This window comes from Pezoporus flaviventris, unplaced genomic scaffold, assembly GCF_033815535.1.
Source record: "Pezoporus flaviventris isolate CSIRO_AGI_PZ_B2104156 unplaced genomic scaffold, CSIRO_AGI_Pfla_v1 ptg000015l, whole genome shotgun sequence".
NCBI lineage: Eukaryota > Metazoa > Chordata > Aves > Psittaciformes > Psittacidae > Pezoporus > Pezoporus flaviventris.
In genome coordinates this window covers 28,513,665-28,539,927 of record NW_026892563.1, presented here as the reverse complement: position 1 = coordinate 28,539,927, position 26,263 = coordinate 28,513,665, and the positions used below count along the sequence as shown (strand labels likewise).

Sequence of the window (26,263 nt, the reverse complement as noted above, 5' to 3'; positions counted from 1 at the left end):
TAAGTAATGACGTGCACTGCTTTTTTGCTTGTTAAGGGAATTACAACTGATTGTGTTAAGCAGCAGTTCCAGTCTGTGGACTTGACTTATCCTGACTGATAGTAGTAGATGGTGAATATCCTGTGTGCCATACAGGGCACCTTCAGTCTAGATGGAAAACTGAACAAATGAAACCTAGCTTTACAGGGCAGATGTCTTGTACTCTTTGACTTGAAAGATCTTAATCTGAACAGTTTCTAAATAATTCTTATTTTACTAGAGAGGTGATATATAGGTCATCATAAAGTCATCTATCTAAAGCTTATTATTAGCACGCATAGTGGAAGTTCTCTGCATGTGATATAATGTGGTGTGGTTTGATCAAGTATGGCATACACAGCTCTTTCTACCACTATCCTGGGTTCAGCAGTAGCAGTCATTTTTCTCCTTCTTAGTAGCTGGTGCAGTGCTGTGTTTTTGATTTTCAGCCTGGGAACAGTACTGATAACACCGATGTTTTCAGTTGTTGCTAAGTATTGTTTACTTCAACCAAGGACTTTCTCAGTCTCATGCTCTGCCAGTGAGGAAGGGAAGCTGGGAGAAAGCAGAGACAGGACATGTGACCCAAACTAACCAGTGGTATTCCATGCCACAGTCCGTCATGCCCAGTATATAAACTGGGGGGAGTTACCTGGAAGGGGGCTAGATCACTGCTTGGGTTGGGCTGGGTATCCACCTGCACCTACCCAGGTGTAGGACCTTGCACTTGTCATGGTTAAACTTCATGAGGTTGGCATCAGCCCACCTCACAAGTATGTTGAGGTCCCTCTGGATGGCATTCCTTCCCTTCAGCGTATCAACCGAACCACACAGATTGGTGTCATCGGCAGACTTGCGGAGGGCGCACTCAATCCCACTCTCCATGTCAGCAACGAAGATGTTAAACAAGACCGGTCCCAACACCGATCCCTGAGGGACACCACTCGTTACGGGTCTCCAGCCGGACATTGAGCGATTGACCACAACTCTTTGCATGCGGCCATCCAGCCAGTTCTTTATCCACCGAGTGGTCCATCCAGGTTATCCCAGAGAGGACATCTGTGAGAAGGACTCTCATCAGTGTGGTGTAAACAGTGACAGGCCATCTTCTCTAAGAGCTTTCTGGTCAAAGTGTACCCCCATTTCAAAGATACTGGTTAAATTCAATTACCAGTGCAGTGCTGCAGTGTTTTATGTTACTGTGGTAAAAACTGTCAGCTTGACTGCTCTTAATCTCACCAAAAGCTAAACAGTTAACCACAATTTGGTTAACTAACTAGATGCAAACTCTTGTGGTTATGAATGCTTGTCCACTATCAGTTCTGAATGCCTCCCTATACATTGTTGCTTGGTAGCTGTAAAGGCTTCTTCCACAGGGTGATTTCAGAGCAGCATATCATTGCCACTCTTAATAGTATCAGTGACAGCACAGAGCCTTTAGGTTGTGAGCTGCGTCTGGGCTGAACTATCTGAAAACGTAGGTTTTTCCCTAGTTTTGTGTAACCTGGCAGACATGCTGGTGTTATTACAAAGAAATTGAGAAACTTTGCATCTTCAGATCTGCTTAAGCTCCTGGAGAGCTACACCTTCAGAGTGAGGGAGGTCTTGTTCATTCACAGCAAGTAAGTTAAAACAGTATTAAGTCAGTGAAGTTGATTAGGTGGCAATGCTGTATAATGAATAATGCTTGCTCTGGGCATGCATATGTTGAGTACTACATTTTCTAAAGTTAGTTCATGGAAGAAAACATATGCAATGTCTTCTTAATGTCACCCTTGGAGCAGTTTGGTTACTAGGAACTGTGATACTTACTGGTCTGTTACTGACAATCTGTCCGGAGCAAAAAGGTCATCATAAAAATGAAGGCCAAGATACAAAGTGGAGTTTTTAGACCAGTGTCATCTGAGCAGGTGGCTAGAATCTTTGAAAGACTGTCTTGGCCTCAGAAGAGTTTAAAGTCAAAGATGCCATAAAAATTATGAGTTGGAGCGAGATGTGACAGATCCTTGGTGATAAATGCATTTGCGGAGGGATCTGGGGGAAGAAATAAGCTCTGTTTTAGTCCCGTTTAGCATGATCTGACAACCTAGCATTGAGAAAGATGTCAGACTGAGACTGTTCTCTGAACATAAGGAGACAGATCCTGAGCAGAGACATGGATCTGAGTAGTCAGTGCAGTGATGGGAGCTGTACTTGTTTTGCAGATGAGCTACCTGAGACAGATACTGAGGAAAGAGACCTGAAAATAGGGTGTTGATGAAGAATAAAGATCCATGATGGGAACAACAGGGAAAGATTAGTAAGTAAGTAAGAGTAGTAAGATTAGTAAGTTTACTGAGAGTGTTGTGTCCTATTTCAAGAGTAGGAATATTGTCCGAGAACAAGATAAGGATAGAGTCTTTTCATTGAAGTGTGGGGGATGACAATTTAGCTGGTGAGAATTGATGTAATTGGAGTAAAACTGCTCCAACAACACTAAAGATGGAAAAGAAACAGATGAAGAGGCACGGATGTTTGTTTTTTTCCAACGATTTTGATGGTAGTGAGAAAAACAGAAGCATCTTTCTGATGAAAAGAAGAATTAAAACAAATGAAGGTTAGAAGATATATTCAGAGGGGAATACTGGGGCTACGAGCAGCTGGATGAGATCAAGGGTGATCTGTAGGTGAAGAGCAAATGTTTATCTTTGTCCTGCTTACCTTGCAGACCTTCCCTTCCTAAAGCTTTCTTCTCTCGCAGACAATCTCCTGTGATATTTTTTTTTCCTCTGGAGAGGAGCTAAGGTTGAGTAAGCTTAAATAGAGCAGGGGGTAAGTGTTGATGTATCTCAAAATTCAGCTTTCTCTAACTCAAGTATCTAAATAGGTGGAAGAGGTGGAAGAAGGCAGTCCTGGCAACTGGAAAGAGAAGAGCTGAAACTGATCCATGTGGATTCTACTATGGCAGAGGAGGCCAAAACATTCAGGGTAGTGGAAACTGCCACCATTTCAATGAAAGCATGGGAGTAGGGAGCTCAAGGTCAACAAATGTCAAATGTTATAACCTGTCTATGTCTTCCAAACAATTGTGTTAAGATTTGAGGAGCTTATAACATAATCATGGAATGGTTGAGGTTGGAAGGGACCACTGGAGGTCACCTAGTCCAACCTCCCTGCTCCTAGAGCACATTATGTAGGATTGTGTCCAGACAGCTCTTGAATATCTCCAGGGAAGCAGACTTCATAACCTCTCTGGGCAACCTGTTGGAATGCCCAGTCATCCTCACACTCTCAAGTTTCCACCATGTTCAGGTGGAACTTCCTGTGTTTTAGTTTATTCTTGCTGCCTATCATCCTGTTGCTGGCACCACTGAAGGGAGTCTGGCACCATCCTGGCACCCTCCCTTTAGATACTTATATACATTGATCAGATCCTCCTGAGCCTTTTCTTCTCTAGGCTGAACAGGCCCGGCTTCTTCAGCCTTTTCTCACATGAGAGGACTTAATCATTCTAGTGATCATTCCAGGACTTGCTCCAGGAGCACCACATCTCTCTTGGACTGAGGAGCCCAGAACTGGACACAGTACTCGAGTTGAGGCCTCACCAGGGCTGGGTAGAGAGGGAGGATACCTCCCTTGACCCGCTGGCACTGCTATTCCTAATGCAGCCCAGGATACCATTGGCTTCCTTGGCCACAAGGGCACAGTGCTGACTCATGGACATCTTGTCCACCAGAACCCCCAGGTCCTTTTCTGCAGAGCAGTTTTCCAGCAGGTCAGCCCTCAGCCTGTACTGGTGCATGGGGTTATTCCTTCCCAGGTGCAGGACCCTGCAGTTACCTTTGTTGGAAGGTTTCTATCAGTCCAGCCTGTCTGGATCCTTCTGGACATCAGCCACAGTTTTGTATTGTCTACAGACTTGCTGAGAGGCACTTTGTCTATTCATCCATGAATAGACATGGATCCATGACTATTGATGAGAAAGTTAAACAATATTGGACCCAGTATTGACCCCTGGGGGGACACCACTAGTTACAGGTCTCCAACTAGACTCTGTGCCACTGGCCACAACCCTCTGAGACCTGCCATTCAGCCAGTTCTTTATCTACCTCACTATCTGCTTGTCCAGCCTGTGCTTCCTGAGCTTGCAGATGAGGATGTCGTGGAAGACTATTGAGAGCCTTGCTAAAGTCCAGGTGGACAACATTCACTGCTCTCCCTCATCTATCCAGCCTTGTAGAAGGCAGTCAGGTTGGTTAAGCTTTATTTCTCTTTGATGAATACACGCTGACTAGCTCTGATCTACTTATGTCTCATGCTGTAGGACAAGAGAGACAGGAAATTTCTTTTTAAGGGGTACATGCTGAAGGAGCACATAAAATGAGGTGTGTTTTTTAGGCTGGGGGGAGAGAATGAGCAAAGAAAAATAGGACATAATGAAAATTAAACTTGCTGGAACTGTCTGCACAAGATTATGTGGTTCCTGCCTTCCCAGGCTGTAGGCAGAAGTTGGACCTTTTTTTTTTTTTCCTTTTGCTTCACTACTGTTCTCTCATGGGTTGCTAGAGAGTTAGACCAGTGACTTCTTTAAGCAGATCTGTGCTACCCACTGCCTATGTGTGGCAAGGAGTTCTTTATACTATGTACAAGCAGACAATTTCTGTGTAGACTCTTCCTCCTACACAAATGCTGAGGGCATCTTGCTTGTTTTATGCTTGAAAGGGAAGCTTGTTCTGTGGCTTGGACTCAGAACAATGGGTTTGTTTGTTTTTTTTTCTTTTCTACTCCATTAGCTGGAAAAAATACATAAAGCTTCAGTTTTTCAGAGTTCAGTTCATTAAATTGCTAGAAGCCTTTGTTTCTTCCAAATAAGTATTTGTTAATTATTTTACAAAAGAATATTCTTTGGCCCGTAGTCAGAGTATGTACAAGAAAAAGGAAGCTCTGATACGACTTCTTGATGAAAATCCCCCTCCTTTTAGGGTGCTGTTCCTCTTTCACTTGTTTGAAATGAGAGCAATGATGACAGGGGAGCATGAGGGATGAGGGCTGAAGTGGCAGGACTGAAGAGTTAGTGAGTTTGAGAGGTGAACAGCATGGACTCTGAATGGTAAAATGAATGAATGGTGGTTTCTTCTGGTTTTGGTTATTGCAACCATAAACTGGTATGCTTAATTCTCCCACCCTTGCAGTGCTTGCATGCTCATTCTATATCCCCTTCTCATGTGCTTTGCCTTCTCTTGGCTTGCCATGATGGTTGGTGAGAGACAGCAGTTCCTACAAAGGAATGCACACAGTGGTGGTTAGGTGTACCCAGATGGCCAGCATGTTTTTGTCCGTTTCACTGTTGGGCTATTTCATTGACTAAACTACAGCTTCCAGAGCTTGCAGGTGGTCTGTATTGCAGGGCCTGCTTCCACTGCCTGCTGTTTGTGTTCCCATGCTGCAGCTGGTCAGCTGGAATTGCCCAGTATACTTGGTAGTCTTGGGTGAGGGAGAAAGATGGGAAGTGATGCAGCTCATGTGAGCTCTGTTTTCCTGGGAAATGAGGCTTAAAGTTACATATGTAAAAGATTACTTTTAAAGTTCTTTACGGAGTGTAAGCTTTCCTTAATTTTAAGCTCCAATAAAATATCCCAAGGTAGAGATTTGTATTAAACCAGGTTGGTTGCATCACTTGAAAGAAGCTTGCTGTCTAACTCCTGAAGGCTGCTGAGCTGGTAGCTCCTGCTAGTAGCTGGTTTTCCTCCCAAGCAAAACCCATGATTTAAGGACTAACGTAGCTGGATTTTTCTTACTTAGTTTGTTGAGGATTTTTGTGGTGCCTTTTTTGTTTGCTTGATGGTGGTGTTTTTTCTTTTTGTAATTTTATGTTTCTTTTTGATTTTAAACTGTCTTTGACTGGAATCTTTCTCTTCAGCCTGCCTTCTTCCAGAGCTATTAAATCAACTTTATTCAAAGTTGAGAAATATATCAGCAAGATCCTGAAGAAGTCTGCTTTCCTCTTCTCATCAGGGAGGAAACACCCTGAATTTCAGATACTGTAGCCCAGAGACACAGAATAAATGTGATCAAAAGCAGATAACTAGTGCTATCTCTAAGCAGAAAAGCATGGTTTAAAACAAAACAAATCTTACATTTGAGTTGCTGGGAACGCATGTCACATGTGTATCCCACCCACAGTGATTTTACAAGGTTTTTGCTTTCGCATGGATGTGACACAAACTCTGAAAGACACTCTTTTGTGAGGTTAAAAGATGACCCTTTGTTTCTTAACACAAACTACAATGAATGTACAGATGTATCTTTGCTTAAGTCTGGATAAGGTATAGTGTCTTTGCAGTTTAAAAAGTGTCACATAACAAATATGTTCAACAGATTTTCTGAATCACTGAATTTCACTTACTCTGTAGGAAAACTATGAGTACAAGCACAATATTAACCTTCATTACTATACATTTGGGGGTGGTTGCGGTCTGTTTGCTCTTTTGACCACGCATAAGCCTCATGGTATAAAAAAAATCAAATTACTCCCATGCTTCTGAACTATAGTTGATTATTTATGAGGTCTTGCACATGGAGGCCTTGAAGCATTCCAGAGAGTAGAAGCAAATGGTGTAGCTGGTAGCCACAGAGGTTTATTCCTCAGCTTTCTGGAGTGAGCTTTTGTTCTATCTACAGCTGAGAAAAACTGGAGATGGGAAACAAGATGTGAGCCAGAGAGGAAACTGAGTAATAGCTGGGTCCAAGATGTTAGTTCCTCCAGTGGGGCTTATTTGTTGCAGTGTCTGCTAGCAGCTAGTAGCAAAGAATTTTTAAACTCATCCTTTGCACCATAGAATTGACTTCCACAAACTGTTGTAGAGGAAACATCTGTGGATGAAAAACATCCTGTAACAGATAATAAAAGGAAAGAGAAGTGAACTGGTCTTCTCTATGCGTGCTTCTATTGAAGGTATAATGCAGTGTGTATGCACACACTTGATGTGGGAGTTGTTGATGTCTCTTATCTTTTCACCTTACAGGGAATGTGATACGAACTTCCTGATTCTTGAAACAACACTGTTGCTGCTTGTTCTCCTTCTTTCTTCTCTTTACCTTTTCCATGCAGTCAAAGTATCAGCAGTAGAGGTCAACACACCAGAAGAGATATTTGTGGAGAATGGGACAGATGCAAAGCTTCCATGCACATTTACATCTGTGGAAGTGATCAGCAGCGCAGCATCTGTTTCTTGGAGTTTTCAACCAGAGGGAGCAGCAACTCGTATCTCGGTAAGGAATGGCTGTAGGGGAAGAAACATGGGTTGGGAGGTTGTGATAAGTGTGCAGAAGTCTTCCAGTTGGTTCTGAGGAGCAAGCCAATATGGATTGGAGCCTCCTTCCATGTGTCTTGTTTCCATCACTGGGATTTTAGGGGGGCTCCTTTTAGAGTTGTTTAAGTAAGTTTAAGTATTGCCACATGCTAGATCTCTGCAAAGACTGGAGTAGATGAGCAGCTAAGAATCTTTTCCTAAGTTCTATGTCCTAGGAGAAGGAAAACATCAAACCCAGGCAGGTGGAGTTCGTCTAGCCTTGTAAGGCCTTCCGTCTAAGAGAAGGACACTAACCAAACCTATGACCTGAGGACTTTGCTGTCACTGTCCAAATTCGCTAGGGCTCGCTAGACCCTGGCAGATAAACCTCGGGTGTAAAGGGTGGGGCCAGTTCTGCACACGCTGTGCCTCACCAAAAAAATCCACTGCGTAGGCCCGAAGGGTTTATTCACACTTGCAAAGCCCTGTAGCGACAGGCGAGGGACGAAATGGCAGGTGATAAGGTGCATTGGAAGCCGCAGACCCAACCCTGCATGCAGGCAGTTCAGGACATTGGTCGCTCCAGACTGACCCAGGAGATGGCAGTCTTGTTCAGAAACATCCTGAATGACCAAGCAGCCTTTTTTCCAACCTGATTTGCCTATCCCACATTGCCCTTTTAGTCCTCATCACGCTTGTAGTAAGTGTGGGTAAAGCCCTTCCCAAATCTTCGTTCACGAAGCCAAGCCATCAATCAGTCATACCCACTTGCATTTGAAGTGAGTTGTGGAGCTGTGCACTGAATGATAGTGGCCGCAGAATTTGAGTTACCAGTACTACAGTGTTACATTGTGTGTTGTGCATAGAATCATAGAATAGTTAGAGTTGGAAAGGGCCTTAAGTTCCATCCCCCCTGCCATGCTTGTGCACTGTATAGCCTCTATTTAAAAGGGTGTGAAATGAGACCAGTCTCCCTGGTTTCAGAACCAAATTGAATTGCTCAATTCAGTAGGCAATTCATCTTTGTATTTTAGTTATTTTAGTTGTTTGACAAGTAAAAGACCAGACTAGCAAGAAGCTTAAGGTAATAGTAATTGCCATCACTCATTTCCTGTATGTTGAGCCCAAGTGTGTTCAGATCCTTTGGGTGTAAACCTTCAAAGAAGTGGCTTTAGTAGATTTTTAGCTGTTTTCCTCTTCCACATAAGCTGTACACTTCTGAATCTGACAGTGTCTCTCTGACACTTCTGCTTCCCTGTTATTTCTTGCCCTGAGTGAGAATTTAGAGGAAGCAAAACAAGGATCTCTGGGGCAGCAGGGAAGATGCGGGGACAGCAGGTTGCTCAGCCTGTTAGTGATGGTCTCCAATGAGACCATTTAAAGTCTAGGAGCCCTTCAATGCTCAGAACAGGGATAATCCAAAACAGTCTCTGAGCATCTTGCTCAATATGTATTGCTCTGAAAAATCAGCTTCTGAACTCCTGGTGAATAAATACTTAGTTTTGAAAAGGGATCTCTTCTTTTTGGGAAGCCAAAGCAGTAGCTGGACAAAAACTTAAGGAATTAGGGTGTCTTTCCTGCTTGTATCTGTTCGTATGTTTTGCTCCTCACAGAAATATCCACCATATATCATGTCTTGCTCTTTTCTGTCTGCATCACTGTCCAAACCCCTTATTGTAGAAATACAACTTTAGGACATAACTTTTTTTTTTTTTTGAGGTGAAGTCAATTTAAACGTTCTACCTGGATGTAGTTATCAGCACAGCAGAGAGAAAAGCAAATTATCTTTGTGCAGAAGTGACCCAGGATGATCTGATATTCATACTCTGTTCCTTTTGAAGGCCTGGGGGAGGTATAGAGATATAGAGGGAAGATTTTTATTCTTTTTTTTTTTTTCTAAATGAACCCAAGTCATGTCATTTAAATGGCTTGGTGGGCATTAATTTGAAAGACTAGTCTCATTATCAGCTTATGTCTGAGCTAGGTCCATGTGTCTTTGGGAAAGGGTGGTCCTCTGCCTCTTTAGAATTGGCACCGTCAAATCTTGTTGGCATGTGATGAGGCTGACCTGACTGAAAGCTTCCCCAGCTTGTCCCCTTCCACATGCCCAGTTATAGAGACATCTCTGCATGAATGAAATGTCTGATGACAGCAGAGTTTCACAGTTGGTTTAAACCAGTCTAAACCCATCAGCTTTAGGTTTCAAAAGAAGTCTCAGGTTAAATCACTTAATCATACACAATGGAGTGGCTTGAGTCAGTAGGCTTGTGTTTCAGGGCATATTTTACTTTGTGATTTCTCCTCCCGCCTGTGAGTATGCCTAGACAACTGAGGAATCTGCCTCTTACCTTCTAGACTTCCAGTTGGATGATTCCCCCCATGCACAGGGGTGTGGTAATGCAGTACCTCTGTGCTTAAGTTCATAATCCAGCTGTAAATGCTGCAGACTGATGCAGATTTCTTCCACAATATTGACAGATGACTGTGTGCTAGCAGACTTCCTACCAGATGAGATAGTTTATTGGATTTATGGTATCTGTAGACAATGAGTAAGTGTCAGATTGACTGCAGCACATACCTGATCTGGATAATGTTTGTGCTTCGTAATGATCAGGCCTTGATAATCAGAATGCAGGTCTGAGAGAGAGGATGTTGGAGCGACAAGCCTCAGATCAAGGGAGGGAACAGGAAAAGACACAGGAGATGACTTGAATGGAAAGAGGACTAGCTTGTAGCCTGCCTATTCTGTGGCAGAGTGACTGTAAAGAAGGCTGTAGAAAGAGGAACCTGGAATATTAAACATCTTTAACCATGCTCTGGAGACTGAACTGAAGAGAGTTCAAGTTGATTCTTGGTTGAGTTGTTTGTCTTGCTCTCTTTCAGAATGTGAAATTAAGAATGAATGTGCTCCTGAAATACAGCCCTGATCCCTCTCTTAGCATGATGGCCAGTGTTCAAACATCCCGTATCTTTGAAAGCAGAATTGTCCTGTAGAGGTCCTGTGTACTTCCACTGCTGTAAATTCCAATTTTGGTCAGGTATAGGGAGGAAGTATGCAGTTTCTCCTCATGCTGTATTAAATAAGTTCATTCTTCAAGGATTTTTGGGCATGTCTAGGGAGCGCAGGGCCAATGTGCAATGTAGTCACCTAAAACCTGGGCATCAGTTATATTTAATTTCTGCGATGGACTGGAAACAGCTAGGTATGCTTTAAATTACTCATGGAATTTTTATTTTAGGGGTGGAGGGAAGGAGGGTGTTGCATGTTAGCTTAGCTGTGCTGTAGTTGCAAGTAACACACATCAAAATATGAGATAGGAAACCTGGTATTCTTTTCCTACTAGAATGCAGAAGGCTTCTTGTGCCTATAAGACAGATGGCTGTGATCCAGGACTGTTCTATCCTTTAATTATTCCCAGGTTAACAGCTGTTTTCTCTTTCCCCCACCTCCTTGTCTATGAAAATCTGTATCCCCCAAAACAGTGGAAAAAAAAAAACCCCAAACAATACAACCACAGAAAAAAAAAAACCAACAAAAAACAACAAAACAACAGAAAACTGAAACTTGCAGTCTGCTCTGGTAGTGTGATTGGGATATAAGCCATATAGCATAGTTATGTGATCAAAAGGCAGCAAGCCAAACTAAAGTGGTGAGGCTGGAAGAAAAAGAAAACCTAGAACGCTAACTGTGTACAGTACAGTGGATTCTGGGAAAATGCTGCAATAGTGTGAGAAGCACGGTAGCTTGGTGATCTCTAACTAGATTGTTTTTGTCTCTCCATTCCCTTGACTACAGTTTTTCTATTACTTTAATGGGAAGCCATACCCTGGAAAGGACATACCATTTAAAGACAGGATCACGTGGGCTGGAGATCTTAACAAGAAAGATGCTTCTATCAGTATATCAAACATGCAGTTCCGGGACAACGGCACTTATATTTGTGATGTCAAGAACCCACCTGACATCGTTGTCAAACCAGGAGAAATCAGAGTTAGAGTTGTGGAGAAAGGTATTCACCCTGTATAATTTTTTTTTTTTTTTTCCTTCCCCTTCCTTTCCCTCCACTCTGAATCTATATCACTTCTCTTGTTGGTGGGGGAGTAGCCTGGAGGGAACAACTATTTTTTTAATTCACTTCTTCCAAGCCCTAATAATAGAACTGATATTCTCTCAGGTGGTTAAAAAAAAATGAATGTCATACCCTCTTCCTCTATACCCTCTAATTCCTGTGCATTTAACAAGTATTAGCTGGTGGGAGCCTTGATGAAAACCTGTTTTCTCATTTCAGAGTCCTGTGAATTTTTTTTTTGTATCAAGGGTTAGGATGACCTTTGAAATCTAGGGAGCAAGGAGAGAGAGTGGCAGACTTTTCTTTTTGGAACCCATCCACTGGAAAAAGTGGCCCAAACGCATACTGACAGTGAAATGCTACTATCTTCCATGGAAAAGTGTTTGTGTTGCATGTTGCAACAGGTTTCTTACTTGGATGTTCTTACTGTATCCATGGTAACCTTTACAATCTGCAAGGGTCGGCTTTTTGCAGTCATTTAAGGCTTCTGGTTAGCATTTGGTAACGATGATCACAGTTCAAGAGCACTTATACTCTGTATATAAATTTGGCTCTTCATTTCCCTTGGCCATGCAAAACATTTGATTGTTCTAGCTAAGCTGGAGGTCAGCCAAAGTGTGGCTGTTCCTACAATGAAACAGTTTTTACAGTGATCAGATTTCCAAATTTATAATTAAGAAGGAGAAGAATAAAGGTTGAATTCATGAATGGCAGTGCTGATACAGCCATTCCATTTAAATATGTATGGGAAGATACCTACATGTATCCTCTGATCAGAATTATAGTGCTGCTATAACAGGTGTGTACCTCTGCTCGTGAAGTCATTCTATGTACTTGGGTAGGCAAGGTCTACTCTTGATGTTCGCAGGGCAATTTGAGTTGAATGGACCTCCAGAGGTCCATCACTTAGAACTTTCTGTTTCTTAGAAGTCTGAAGCCTGTATAAAATAGGGTCAGTTTATTTTCTTACAATGTACTGATAGTCTCTATGAGGAAGCAGTAAAGCAACTGCTGGTTTGGCAGTCAGGCTGTCTTGGCAAAGCCTCTTCAGATTTTAACCCAGTTTAAGCAGATGAAGACTGACTTCAGTACACTAATTCAGGTGTTTTTTTCCAACAGATTTGCATGCTGGCTTCCCCATAGATGGAGCATCTGGACAAGAGAACCTCACTGTTTCTGAAGGGAACCATGTATTTGGCAATACTTCTTGTCATTAGAAAAATGCTGCAACAAATATTTTCAACTTCTTAGGAAGACCTTGAAAATAGGTTTTCAAGCAATAGCTGTAATGCTGTCTTGCATTCTCTCTTACCCAAACCCACTGCTCTTATAGTAGGTCATAACTCACCAACTTACCCTGAACTGAGATGGAGAAATTTTTTTTTGGTTGAAATAAATACATGCTGACTCTTCTTGTTTTTTTTTTTTTTAACTGTTCTGAATCATATATCTAGCGTTGTAAACTGTTCAAAGCTACATACGTGCTTTATACTTTTAAGTTATTCATAGAAGCTTAGTTAGCCTCAGAGTTTAAATTAAACATCTAGTAACTTCCAGGTTGGCTTAACTGTTTAAAATTGCCAAGTCGAGTTAACTCAGCTGATGTGCCCTGCAGTATCTACGTAGTGTTTGCACAAACAGATCCATCAGCTACATTGGAAGAATCCTACTGATAGAGATGAGAAGCAAGACTGTTCTTTCAGTAGTGCATTTGAATCTGAAAAGCACTACTGTTCAAAGCTTAAATGACAGAAAATTGTAGGGAATTCCAAGACCTTACATTACAAGTAGGCTACCACTACTTGTAATAGGAAGCTACTTACTGTGTTCAGGACAGCTTGTGTTATCTGGAGGTAATCCATCTTTGAACTCTTCCAGGGGGAAAAATTGGAATTGTTGTATGACAATCTTTGTACTCGGCAACAATGAAAACCTTCAGTTTCCTGCCTATTTCGTAAAACTGATACTAACACATTTTCAGTGAAAATGGAAGTTGCTTTGAATTATGGTGGTGCTTAGTAAAAAGTGTTCCTTGAAAGGCTGAATTTTTGGCCTAGATTAAGCTATTAACTTAAATGTTAGCTTTCAGAGCTGGTGTTTGGTTAGCTAGCTGGGATCATCTGTTACAATGAAGTCATTGGCTGCTCTGCAAGTACTTAGGAGAAACTAGTGTAACTGTGGAAATAGGGGGGGGGGGGGGGGGCATTCTTTAGCTGAACTGTGTGGTCATGAAATTGTGTGAACTTTTCTATGTTCTCTGTTGGACTGTGTTCTGAGAGGCAATAAAGCCAGACTCTGGCTTCACTTGCAAACAGTTGCATCTCTTATGCAGTCTTAAAAACCTCTGTCAAGAACATAACTGCTGTCCTTGACTCAAATTAACCAACTAAAAGAGCCCTGAGTCAAAGAAATGGTAAAGCTGTAAAATTTTGAATATCCCTCTTTCAGCACTTTCAGCGCAAAACTATAGGCACTCTGCACTGTAGTTTTGGATCTTTCTGCGCAAAACTATAGGCACTCTGTGCTATAGTTTTGGATTGCTGCTTCCTTTCTTGCACTGAAAAAGTGTGTGTGGTTCTTTTTCATGTGTGCAAGGCAACAGTTAATCTGCTCGCAGAAATGCCTATTTTGATGCTTTTGTAGACAGTTGTCCCTGCCCTTGGGAAGGTGGAAAAGCACAGAACCTAGGGAACTCTTACTTCTTATATGCCTCAAAATAGGTTTATCTTTGCATGCAGCTCAAAACCAATCTCAGTCTTAGGTACCTGAAAAGTATTACCTTTTGTAAGATGCTCTTCTCTAATAGCAGATGGATCTTTCTAGAACCTTTCGGAAGACTGCCAAAAGGCTCTGGAAAGAAGGGATATCTTCCTCTAAATTGTGACACTCATGTCTTCATCTTTAATTTCTTACTCAGAGTTACTGTGTTGTAATGAACTGGCATTAGAGTGTAATGAACTGGAGAGCTAGGAAAGCTGTTGATGTGTTATTTGGCCAGGTAATGGTATGATCAGTGAAACAGGTAGAGATCAGGTAGCCCTTAAGTCACTGAACTCAAAATGAACAATACTGAATGCAAACACTGTTATCTTAGTTTGATGGCCCCTGCTTCAGGGTACTGTGTTGTGCTGCTCCCTCCTAAATAAGTATGTCAGATGGGCTTGATCTGCAGACTGCACTGTATAATGTAAGTATGGCCTGTGGTTCATACTGGAAGAAGTCCAGCAAAGGGCAACTGAGATGACTAGACCACCTTTCATGTGAGGAGAAGCTGAGAGAGCTGGGGTTGCCTAGCCTGTAGAAGAGAAGACTCAGGGGGATGCTCTCACCAGGTATTTATGTATGTTGGTAGGATCTAAAGATGATTGAAGGAGGCTCTTCAGTGATGCCTAGTGAAAGGACAAGAGACAGTGGGTGTAAACTGAACACAGAAAATTCTGTCTTAACATGGAAAAACAAATTTTTACTGTGGTTAAACACTTGAATAGGTTGCCCAAAGAGTCTCCCATACTTGAAGATAGTAAAAAAACAAACTGGACAGAATATTGAGCAAACTGTGCTAGCTGACCCTGCTTGAGCAGGGGGGTTGGGCTAGACAATTTCAAGATGTCCCTTCCAATCTCAGAGATTCTATGATGATCAGAGGCAGGTATCCGAGAAAGATTTTTCTATGTAAGATGTCATTAAATACAATGCAAGGGGAAGGACTTCGTTTTTTACTAGGAAAAGCTATGATGGTAGTCTGTGTATTCTTTATCTTGTGAGTCTTTTATACTCATTCTCTGATTGACTGCTCTGATTTCTGGCTGCTCCCTTCCCCAATATTGTAGTGGGGAGAACATGAGTAAAGCAATGTTGTGTTCCTGTAAACATATTTCTATTATTATACCATGATCCTAACTTAAGAGGGGAAAGAATGACTCTATAAAAATGTATAGAGATGTTTTTGAGAAACCAGAATCTTGTATAAATACTCTTTAAGAGTAATCTATGGGTAGCAACTAGGCTGTCTGCTGCATGCTACCCAGAGAACACGCAGCTTTCCGCATTCTTAGTTGGTTAGCGATGCGCTATGTCCAAATCTGCTTTCAGGTGTGCTTGCTTTCTCCTGTTGAGTTTGCTGTGAATTGCCAGATGAATGTAACTTTCTTCTTTCCCCTTCAGATACAAAATGAGACCGGGTTGTCCTCATTGTCACTTGTGTTCCCCAACATGTAAAACTCTTGGTTGAACATAAGCTCTCTGCTGAAGGACAGTGACATTAAGAACACTCTTGGTGTGTGCTCTGTTCATACATTATTCTTCTGGCTGCCTGCTATCACTGCCACTTAGGCTGCATGTTATAATTCCTGGATGTTACATTAGTGTCTTCTGCTCGAAATGAATCCAAGGTCAAGAGCATTTGTGGTTTGCACTTCTGTTAATCAGGGAATACGAAAGAGCTGAATGTTTTCTCCCTTCTCTCCCCAGACAGCCTGCCTGCGTTCCCCATTGCCATGGTGGCAGGGATAGTCATCGGTACGGTTACAGGTGTCTCACCGCTCATCTCTATTGTCGTGTGTCTTGTCATCAGAAAGAACAACTCTAAAAAACAATACTCTGGGTAAGAGGTCTCCCTCCTCACCTGTGGATAATGTGAGGAACATCAGCAAGATCAAAGGGAAGGTTTAGAGGGGGGTAGGAGTTGTTTCAAGCCAAGTCTTGGCAACCGTGGCTAGAGATAGGGTATGGGCATGTGGAATACTGGTCATCTGCCTATACTGATTATCTTTGTATTGTGCTTGAAAAGACGTACTGACCATGAGTTGCACCTGAAAATCACTAAATATTGGAGTTGATCCCCAGCCACAAGCATATATGCCCTAAGAACATTTAATCTAAGATCCCCTAGCATTGGTCTGTTTCCTTTCCTTTCCCTGCACCCCTGCTTCACCTGCCCCTCCCCACCCCTGAAGTAAAGGTGCCACATGTGAAATGCTTTTGAGGAATGCTCTGTGTTGAGATGGAGACAATCTGTTTCAGGTACCAGTGTTTGGCTCCTGAGCCTGTAGTGTACTTGCCAAAACCCCACTCATCACCACTATTCAAAGTAAGAAAGGAGTAGCCACTCTGCATCCATTCTCATTCACTGCCTGTTTCTTATTAACCATCATTGCAAGGTTTTTAGTGTTAGAATTAACTCCAAGGTGAAGTGCACAAGTCTTTGATGTGGCATATAAAAAGCAACAAGAACTACCCCAGGCAGACTCTAGTCCTGTGGTGGTGGACCTTGGTGCTAGTGTGAGAGGCATTTCCTTTTTTCTCCTCTCTAATTAGCTGGTAATTTACTTCTATAAGAAAGAATGAAAATTATGCATGTAGTCTTAGAAACAAACCCCAAACTTCTAACTTTCTTCTGTTCTTTCCCCAGCAAATGCTCCAGCTTGCTGCAGGTTCTTTGGGTTGCCTTTGGGATAAAAGAAAATAACTCAAAAATAAACTTGTGGGGATTTTTAAATTAAACTTTGCCCTGTCCTTTTCCCAGTTGGACATCTTAGAGAAGGTGAATTGGCTGTTGCCCTGTGTTAAGGCTAAATATAGTAAATGCAGCTGTGTGTGCTCCAAATTGTGTGGAAAGCCTGGTTTTCCCTTTCTGCATGTGTCCCTCCCCTATGAACTGAAAAGAAGCCTGCACTGTCATGCACCAGCAGCGTGTGTGGTGATCCGCTTACCTTGTTCCCAGTGACCTGCTCTCCAGTGCCTTCCTGATGAAGGACACATGCTGGTGCTGAGCAGGGAGCAGTAGTTTATGCACTGTAATTTCTTGTAGTAGATTTAACTACTCTATTGGGAAAGTAATTGCTGAGGTTTAAATACTGCTTTCACTGACCATGCCAGCTCTGCATGACGTGTAAAGAGAAACCAAATGTGCTGTGACCCCCTTCAGACTTACAGACTGTCTTCTACACGATGCTAACCCATTATGTGGTGGTGGTGGCAGTGAGATGCACTTACTCCGAGATAACCATTCTACCTTGAACTGAGGTGGACTGGGGCACTGTGTGGCATCTGGAACCCGTGCATGGTCACAGTCTCCATTCATGCTCTGACTTTGGTGTTTTTTTTTTTTTGTTTTTTCTTTCTGCATTGGTGTGCTGGGATCGGATCCTGCTTACCTCCCTCTTCTTACAGAGATCCTGATATAGACGCCAGATTGGGAATGTAGCAGGGCTGGGTCTTCTCTTCCAGTCCTACTAGACACTATGGTAACTAATCAAGTTGGTGGTTGCTGTTAATACCTGTGTGTATGTGTACACATTTCCTCTTCCTTTGCTGACTAACCAGCTAGCTCTCTATTAACATAACTTCACTGTAATTTGTGCTGGAGTCTGTTGGCAAAGGGATGGTGCATTTCACTGAGTGCTTGGGTTTCATTGTCTCATATCTAACCGGGAGGGGATTGCTGCTTACCCAGATGGTGTCCCTCCGTGTCTTCCAACAGTGAACTTGGCTAAAGCACAGGAATTTCAGAGCCCTTTCTGTGTCAAAAGTAGAAGTAAATCCCTCGTAAGTGTTTTTCTGGCACAGACAGCTCTGGTGCTTGAAAACTTGCAGTGGTTTAAGTGCATTAATTGCTCAAACCTGAGTTATGCCTTTTAGCTAGTATAGTTCTGAGGAATTTGGTGAATAAAGCAAACAGTTCATAATTACATCATTTCGGTAACAGAACAGCTGCTTTGTCTCTGAGGCTGTAGAAGCCCCCTTGCTGTGAAGGCCAGGGCAACATACCTTTTTCACCTTACTCTGCTGCATGTAAGCTGGAGCTAAGTCTTCTGTGGTTAGACTTACCAAAGGATAAAAAAAGTACTGCTGTGTGAGGAGGTGGTCTGCTAAATCACTGTCCTTGTTTGCTTCTGTACTTGCTTTGTACACCATCTGTCTACAAAGACTGGGGGAAAAAGATGCCCAGTGGTCAGAGGGCTGTGGTACCAAGAGGAATTCCTGTGTGCTGTTAAGGAGGCTTTGTTTCCTGGGTGCTTGGGTACAAAGGGGTAAGCCTCGCATTTAGAGACACATTATTGTATTGCCCAGTAGCTACTAACAGTAAGTTTAAGGGCATTTGCTCATATACTTAGCTCTGTGGTATTCATTTATCCGTCTGTTAAAGTCTTGTTTTCAGTCCCGCTTTAAGCAGGTGAAGAAAAGTGAACAGAGAGTGAAAACTGGCAACCTTCTTTTAGGGATGTTGGTTCTCACCAGTTTTCTTGTTTGAAAACCAAGATTTGCCTGATTAGATATCCAGGTAGCTGTATCAGGGCACCTTGCCTAAATGACATAATGTGTGATTCTTAAAGTAGCTGCTCCAGAGACTTGTGTCTGTTGTGAGTGGGCAGAGTTATTTTGGTATCGTAGCCTAACCAAAACCAAGGAAGCTCCTAACCAAAACGAAGGAAGCTAATGTGGAGTTTGGTAGGAAGTATGGAGAGCTGGTGGTTCTGGCAAGTGTTCACTTTTAACTGTAGCACTCATGTAATACTTGCCTCAATGACTGGGATTACTTAGCTTATAGTCAGAAAATAACTGCTGTTTACCACTGAAGCCTCAGTAAGGAAAACATGTGAGTTTAGACATTGGTTTGGTTGAATAGGAATATCTAGGGAACAGGGGGGTTGGAGGAGCTGCTGTCCTGTGTTAATAGTTGTTTCTTCTTGTTGCTTACCAGTGGGACTATGGGAGGAAGGCTAGAGAATTGCCTGGGGAGAGATGGAAAATTGTATGTGTTTATTTCAGAATCCATTCTGTTCATTTTTGCTTTGGCATAATATGCCACGTTCTCCTGGCCATCACTCATTTTTTGTTTTTGTTCTTTTTTTTGTTTGTTTTGTTTTGTTTCATTTCTTTTGTGTGCCTCTTGAACATTGTCGTGCAAACTCTGCTCTGGCACATCGTCAGCTGCAGTACATCTGAGAGCTTGATGTCACCGGTTAAGCAGGCTTCGCAGAAGTCGCCCTCTGACACAGAGGGTCTGGTAAACAGCGTGCCCGCCAGATCACACCAGGTAAACTCCTCCCTGCAAGGAAGATGAGTGGGCAGTGGGATAGCTATTTAATGCAGAGACAGCATTAGCTACTGGGTGTACAATCACCCCATAAAGCTGCCTCTAGAGTTCTAGGGTTGTAATGGGAAGGAAGTTTACTTGCTGTCTCGTTACTGTGAAAGGTGCATGCTCTGTGGCATGTACTTCCTTTGCAAGGAAATGAACCAGCACAGTGCAAACACTGATTAGCAATGATCAATCTGAAGATGACTCTTGCTGCTGAGAGCTTTCCTCTACTGAGCCACCCAACTTTTGTGGCCTTGAAATGGCTACGCTTTGTCTTGTGGTTGCTGTAAGCAAAGTTTTGCTTACTTTGAAGGAAGGAGGTGGCTCTTATCCAGACTTGACATCCCCTGGGAAATGAAATCACAGGGGAGAGAATGTGAGTCAGACAGGGATTCCTCACAGTATATGATTACCTGTTAATAGTGTACAGGATTTCTCTATTTTTAAGATGTTTCTCACCTCTTGATTTATCTATTCCCAGCAGTTTTCCTGTGGAAGTATGGATCCTGAGTGAGTTTAAGTCCAAAATGGACTTTTTCTTAATTAGCCACATCTTAGCAAGTGGCTGCAGAGTAGTGTGTGAACTGGCAGGTTTCTACCTCAGAGTTAATACCTAGTTTCTTAATTTGCACCCCCAAAAATAATACATGGTGGAGATGAGTGTTAATGTGTTAACACTGCAGGAAAAAAGTACAGTGTTAACAGTGAGCTGGATAGAGTCAAAACCCCTACTCTGTTGGGCTTCCAGTCAATTTTGAAATGCATCTTGTTCTTGGCAGGTGCAGTATTTCCAGAGTTTTAGCACGTAGGCCTACAAAGTTTCCTACTGACTTGAGAGAACAGTTCTTCTCTGAGCATGAAGACAAGATACTCAGGTTTTAGGATTTAAAAATAGTTCACATTTTGACTGGAGTGGGTCTAGTAGCAGCTGGCTGCCTATAAGGTCTAGATAAAGCTTGTCCTTTTTTACCTCATGGGAAGGGCTTCTACAATGGGTGAATGAGACAGGTGATCCCTCCTCTTTCCCCTTCCTTTCCCTCCAAAAAAAAATATTTATGTGTGGGGTGTATGTTGCAGTAGCTGTTGGAGTCAACTTCCCTAGGTCAAAAGACCAAGCTGTTTTATCAAATCACGGTCGCAGTATGAAGCAGTGCATTCAAGTGCCTGAGAGCTATGTGGAGGCAGAGTTTTACTGTTCTCCACTTACGTCTTGAAAGCAAAAATGCTTCTATCTTCTGTGTAACATTTTGGTGTGAAAACTTGCCGTGTTCTCACCCTTCTGTGTCTGCAGTGTTCTGAGTCGCAATATGCTGTAAGGAACATGTCAGAGTAAATCCAAACTTTGTAAAGATAACTCGGAATCAGTGTGGTTTTGCCGTTTGTAGTCAGTTCAGCCTGCTTATTCCTTGTCAGAGTCCTCTTCCTGTGGGTAAGTTCCTGAAGGAAATATGGCAGATGACTTTGTTCAATTTTAGTTTAGGGTTTTGGGGGTTGTTTTTGAGGTTTTTTTTTTTTGAGTATTTTGGTTGGTTGGTTGTTTTTTTGTTTGTTTGTTTTAAATCGTTTTTTATATCTCTGTCAAAGAGAGCTTTGTCTGGATTTTCTTTTCTTGGCAGATATTTGTAGCAGCAAGTGATTTCTCTAGCTTGTGTTAAGCATTTGCCCTATCTTTACAGAACAGTGAGTAAGCATATTTACTTTTATTTAAAGAGATCCACAATAAAATCAGGGTAGATCAGGTTTTGAACAGATTTCTTAAATTAGCAAGGAAACTAAATTTCAGTTGATGACACTTATATTTTTAACTCAAAGCCATTTTTCAGGTGGGTTTCTTGGGTTTTGTTGGTTTTTTTTTTGTTTGTTTTTGGTTGGTTTTTTTCTCTTTTCTTTTTAAAAGGGTGATATCATCATGCAAATTAACATACTTGAAATCTAGCACCACATATAAGTAAAACCTGGTATTTCTTGTTAATGAAGAACTTAGTTGTAATATTCAGGCTGTTGTGTAGGTGAAATGCTGATACTCGGATCCCTGGCAGTTCCTAGGAGCTATTGCAGGAGGATTGTTGATTCAGGCACCCTTCTGTGTCTTGGATTGCCTGGCAGTTCTAAACCAGTGGTTCACACAGTCAGTCCTGTGGTCAAACAGTAAAGGACTGTGGACTTCCCTGTAGCCTTTTACTTGGTAGGATGTGTAGGAAATGACTGAATGCCTCGGGCTTCACTGGTGGAGAAGAATTGTGAATATAAATATATCTGCCTTTGCAAGTTAAAAACAGTCATGGAGGTGTTCACTCTTAAAAGAGTGGCATTTAAATTAAATTTATTAAATGAATTTTAGCCATTTTGTTATTTATGTATCAGTTAAAGAATCAGTGATGAAGTATTTGTCCATGTCACTTTTCAGCTGAAAGTGCACTAGAGGCTGCACTTCCTGTGTGTTTTGGGTACAAGTTTATCAAATGTGCACCTTGCTTTCTGTATTGCCCCAGAGTGCTGAAAGTATGTGTATCTGGTTTTGTGAACGTTCAGCTGGTTGAATCAACTCCATTTGTTTTCACTGTGGCTTCCTTCTCAGCCTGTCAAACTTGTCGAATTTGTTCTGTCCTGTCAAATTTGTTTGTGGTGTTTCTTCTCCATGCCATTGTTCTGTAGTGACTCATATTCTACCATTACTGTTATTTATATGAGTGAGAGAAGCATTTCCAGGAAGGACAAGAGCTGTATGTATTTTCCACATGGGTGTCCTTGTTTAGATAGTAATCTAGGTTGCAGCAAGCAAACTAGCTGAGTATTTGTTTCTGGTTAGGCTGAAGGACCAGTAATCTTCAAGTGTAACTTACATAGAAGTGCATTCCTGATGCACAGAGCAGTATCGAGTAGGGATCCTAGAGCAGGTCAGTCTGTCAGTGTAGAATTGGGGATCACTAAAGCTACATTAACTTAAGTACAGATCTCTGGCTTTGCTTTTTCTGGTTTAAGGCATACCTGAACAGGCTATATTTGAGCTTTGTTCCAGGCTTTGAACTGGACCCCAGGGCCCTGTGAAGGAGCTGTTCATGATGCGAGGAATCTTGATTCAGATTTCAGATAAATTTCCTGGAGCCGGAATCTGTGGTAGCTGCAGCATCTTTCAGGATCTGAAAAATTTGAAAATACTTTAGATCATAATGGTCTAACTTTGTAATTCCTTTTCCTTTGCTGTCACTTGCATTTCGTGACTGCTGGCAAACCCTTAGCAAGGCATTGGTACACTTGCTACTCTTTCCCCTTCAGTTCTGAATGGAAAAATAGTAAGGCTTAGGGAAATGCTGGGGTTTCTATGGCAGTGCTGGTCTGTTTTCTGGTTCTGAAGAGTCAGGAAGAGCTTTTTTAGATTGAGGTGAAAGTTCTGACTTTTTAGATAGATAGATATATATGTATATATATTGTTTTGATTTTGTTTGTGGGTTTTTTTTTTTTTTTAGCTTGCGGAAAAGACTCTTTACAAAGATTCAGATCACTGGAGGAATCAAATGCAGGAAAAAAATATGGTCCTGGTGCCGATTATGATCGGCTAGAAAATCATCTGGCAACAAGTCAAATAGATTTAGCACTGTAATAAGTCACCTGTCCTCCTTTTCTCTGTGTTAGCTAATCTACTTATTTAGCTGATAGTGAACACATTGAGACAATGATAGCTTGGTTTGGATCAGGTGATCACACCAGTAGGTCTCTCCACCACCACCTAACATGCTTGCAGCAGAGTGACTATAGTTGACCTGGCATAAAATTAGAGTAGTGGTAACATACTGATCCTGAGTGATCCTATTGTGGTAGAAAATTGACCTATCAGAATTATTTGGGCAAAAATTGAAATGTCATAGTGAGTACTTTATGCAGTTGTGCTTCCCCCCCCCCCCCCGCAAATGATAGGAAGTGCTTTTGAGCTGAATTTATCATACCTGTGACATTATGGCCTCTGGCAGATGAGGCTTCTGGAACTGCTTACAGATAAACATTAGGGTAACTTTGCCTTCAAATTCATATAGACACTGCACTCTAATTGGAACTAGTGAAGTAATCCTGATACAGTGCTGGAGACCAGAACAACATGAGGGCCAACAGCAGAAAAAGAAAAGGAAAAAAAAAAAGTGGCTCTAATGAGACTTGAAACCCAGAATTTTCTAAGATGTCAGTGTCTTTTGAGCATTTTCTCAGTGTTATTTATATTGAGTTTTACATCTGCTCGCAAGTTTTCATCCTTTTGTCCATCTCCCTTCTCTTTATCACTTGGGAAATACTTTACCTGGAAGGAAGAAAATTTGAATTTAAACTAGTTCTGAAAGAGAACAAGATATTTATAAGGTGTGTGCTTTGCCAGTTGTGTTGGAGGAAAAATAGCTGTGCAGAAGCATATCTATGGTCATTCAAAGACTTAACCTTCTCTGTAGAAGGTCTCTTTTCATCTCTGGCCCCCAGTTGCTTTGAAAGATACATCAAAGGATTTCTGGGTCAATTCCCTACAAGTGTTTTCTAATTTGGCAGCATACCAAACAGCTAAAAAAGCTGCAACCAGACTAAAAGATCTCTCCTTGTAATCACCCTACTTCCAACTAGGACAGTCCCTTTGCCTCCTGGATGAGGGTGTATGGCCTCTGCTGAGGTCACCTGGTAGGTGGTCGCAGCCTTCTGCTGTGTACATGTCAGTTGAGGCATGCAGCATGGGAGCTGCAGGTCAGACCTTTCCATAAAGAACCCACCTCTCTTGTTGGGTACAAACTCTTTATAGGCTGCAGTCCTGTCCTCAGCCCATCTCAATTAGCTGCAGTTTGCTTTCCTGAGGGCTGTGTTTTGGAGGACGTGGTGCTTTAGGAAAGTGCTAGCATGTCTGAGAGATGGTGCTGTAATGTCGTCCACTGTACCCCAGCAAATGTAATGAAGGTTTGTAGCCGTGCTTGCCCAGTATGTCTGTGGAGGTGCTCACTACATGGGTTGGCTTGAAGTCAGGTAAGAGTTCTGCATTACTGCAGCGTTTTAGTGTTTTCTGGCTCATTGCTGTGTCAGTCTTGATCCCATCACTTGCTTGGCCAGTGACTGGTGATGTAAGGTGGCTGCAGGTTTATTCTCTCCCTCTTGGTACAGCTGTGCTGGGATTTACAGGACTTGAATGGCAGTATGGGAATTATACTCTGCTGTCTACTGGTAAATCTGTAATACAGTTCCTCTTGAAAAAGATCTGGCCTGCATCTAAGCTGTGCATCTGCTCCATGTAAGATACAGTAAGAATTGCTGCTTTTCATAACAAAGAATCCTAGATTTTGCTTTTTGTGAGATGCAAGCAGCTGTAGCAGTGTTCAAGGGAGGAAACAGTGCAGTTTGGCATGCTCCTGACAGGAGAAAGGTGACAGAATAGAGTTCATTTGAGGTGAGGGTTCATTCCACCTGCTTCAAAGTGCTGCTAGTGGTCATAAAAGCTCTGTGGTCTTGCTTTAGCTTTGGTCTTGCTGCAGCCCCTGCAGAAGGAAGAGGCAATATGGCCTATTCTGAAAATACTGACTGTGCTTTTTCATTCTGTTTCCAGGGCCCTGTCATTTATGCGCAGTTAGATCACTCCGGAGGACAGCACAGTGACAAGATTAACAAATCGGAGTCTGTGATCTATGCTGATATTCGGAAGAACTGAAATGAGATCCTAAGCTATCCAAAGGAAAACACACATTCAGACTGGAATTGCTTAAAGAAGATTTGACCCAGAGAACTCACATGTGGCCTTTGATGCCTAGGCTAGGACCAATGCATGTGCATACAGAGGGAAAGGTATATATGTATTGTGTGTAAATAGCCTATTTAATCATACAGAAGTGAGACCAATGTTGCATGTGAAATGTGGTAAGAATTTTGCTTATAAATTGCCAATATTTTTTTTTTAATCTAGTGTGACAAGAGAGAAAGTGAAAACTCGCATCACAATTTTAAAATATTTTTATCTTGATTGATTATTAATGGAGAAACTGGAAGATTCCTGAAGAGTCTAGACTAACCTGGAGAGGTTTTTTTTTGTTTATCCCCCCCCCCTGCCCCCCCAAGGCCTAATAGCTGAGGTGAGTATAAAGAAGAAATCTTCTTTGTATTCAGAGTTCTTTATCTATATAGGGTATTCACCTTTCCTTGGTCAGATCCTCAGTAAAAGCTGTCTTCTCACATAAACTAGACACTGTTGCTATAAACCAAAGGTGATTCCTAGCTATCAGAAATGTATGTCTTAGCAGTGTAAGTGAAGGAAATGTTTAGGCCTACCTGACCTGTGTAACGCAAATCACAGAACTGTTTACTTCCATATTGAGCCCACCTATTCAAGCTCAGTCCTTTAAGATACAGGTATAGGGTTGATCTAATGAATTTTGTGAAATGGTAGTTTACCTGTGAAAACTTACGAGCTAGTGAGCTAAAGGGATAGGAAGCTGTAGCTGTAGGTGGTTGCTTCAGACTGTTGAACCTTTCAGTGCTTCTTCCTCAAAGCTCTGTCACTTCATATCTGAAAAAGGGCTTTAAGGAATCGAAGCTGTAGTACTCCCTCACCTGTCTCTCATAGCTCCACTGTCACTTCTTTAGAGATGCTTTATCTGTTCTTAAAAGCCTTGTAGTAAAGGCTGAATGACCTCTGGAGGAAATCTAGGGTTGCACTCTTTAATCTTTTTAATGTGTGTTTTTGTGTAACCTGTATTTGCACAAAGGATGCTGAGGGCAGTTTATTTCCTTCGTCTCTGCAAGTCAACTACTTGAATGTAATTTTCCAGCTTCTTGTTTCCAGATTAAATTCCTTGTAGATTGCTAAGGAT

At 42.0% G+C, this 26,263-nt stretch overlaps 1 protein-coding gene across 6 annotated transcripts in view; it reads left to right on the top strand.

Annotated features, from left to right (window-relative positions):
* Positions 1-25,398, top strand: part of MPZL1 (myelin protein zero like 1) — a 28,657-nt gene extending 3,259 nt beyond the window's left edge. Inside the window, exons 2-6 of one of the 6 annotated variants that reach the window (XM_061453924.1) lie at positions 7,109-7,269; positions 11,086-11,299; positions 15,830-15,962; positions 19,292-19,397; positions 25,006-25,398. In XM_061453924.1, the coding sequence (XP_061309908.1) occupies positions 7,109-7,269; positions 11,086-11,299; positions 15,830-15,962; positions 19,292-19,397; positions 25,006-25,107 (716 nt within the window). In that variant the 3' untranslated portion in view covers positions 25,108-25,398. Of the gene's footprint in view, positions 1-6,942; positions 7,270-11,085; positions 11,300-15,829; positions 15,963-16,769; positions 16,902-17,530; positions 17,605-19,291; positions 19,398-25,005 lie in introns of those variants that run through there. The other 5 variants (XM_061453927.1, XM_061453928.1, XM_061453925.1 and 2 more) reach the window with 5 other exon arrangements.
* Positions 25,399-26,263: the final 865 nt, after the last annotated feature.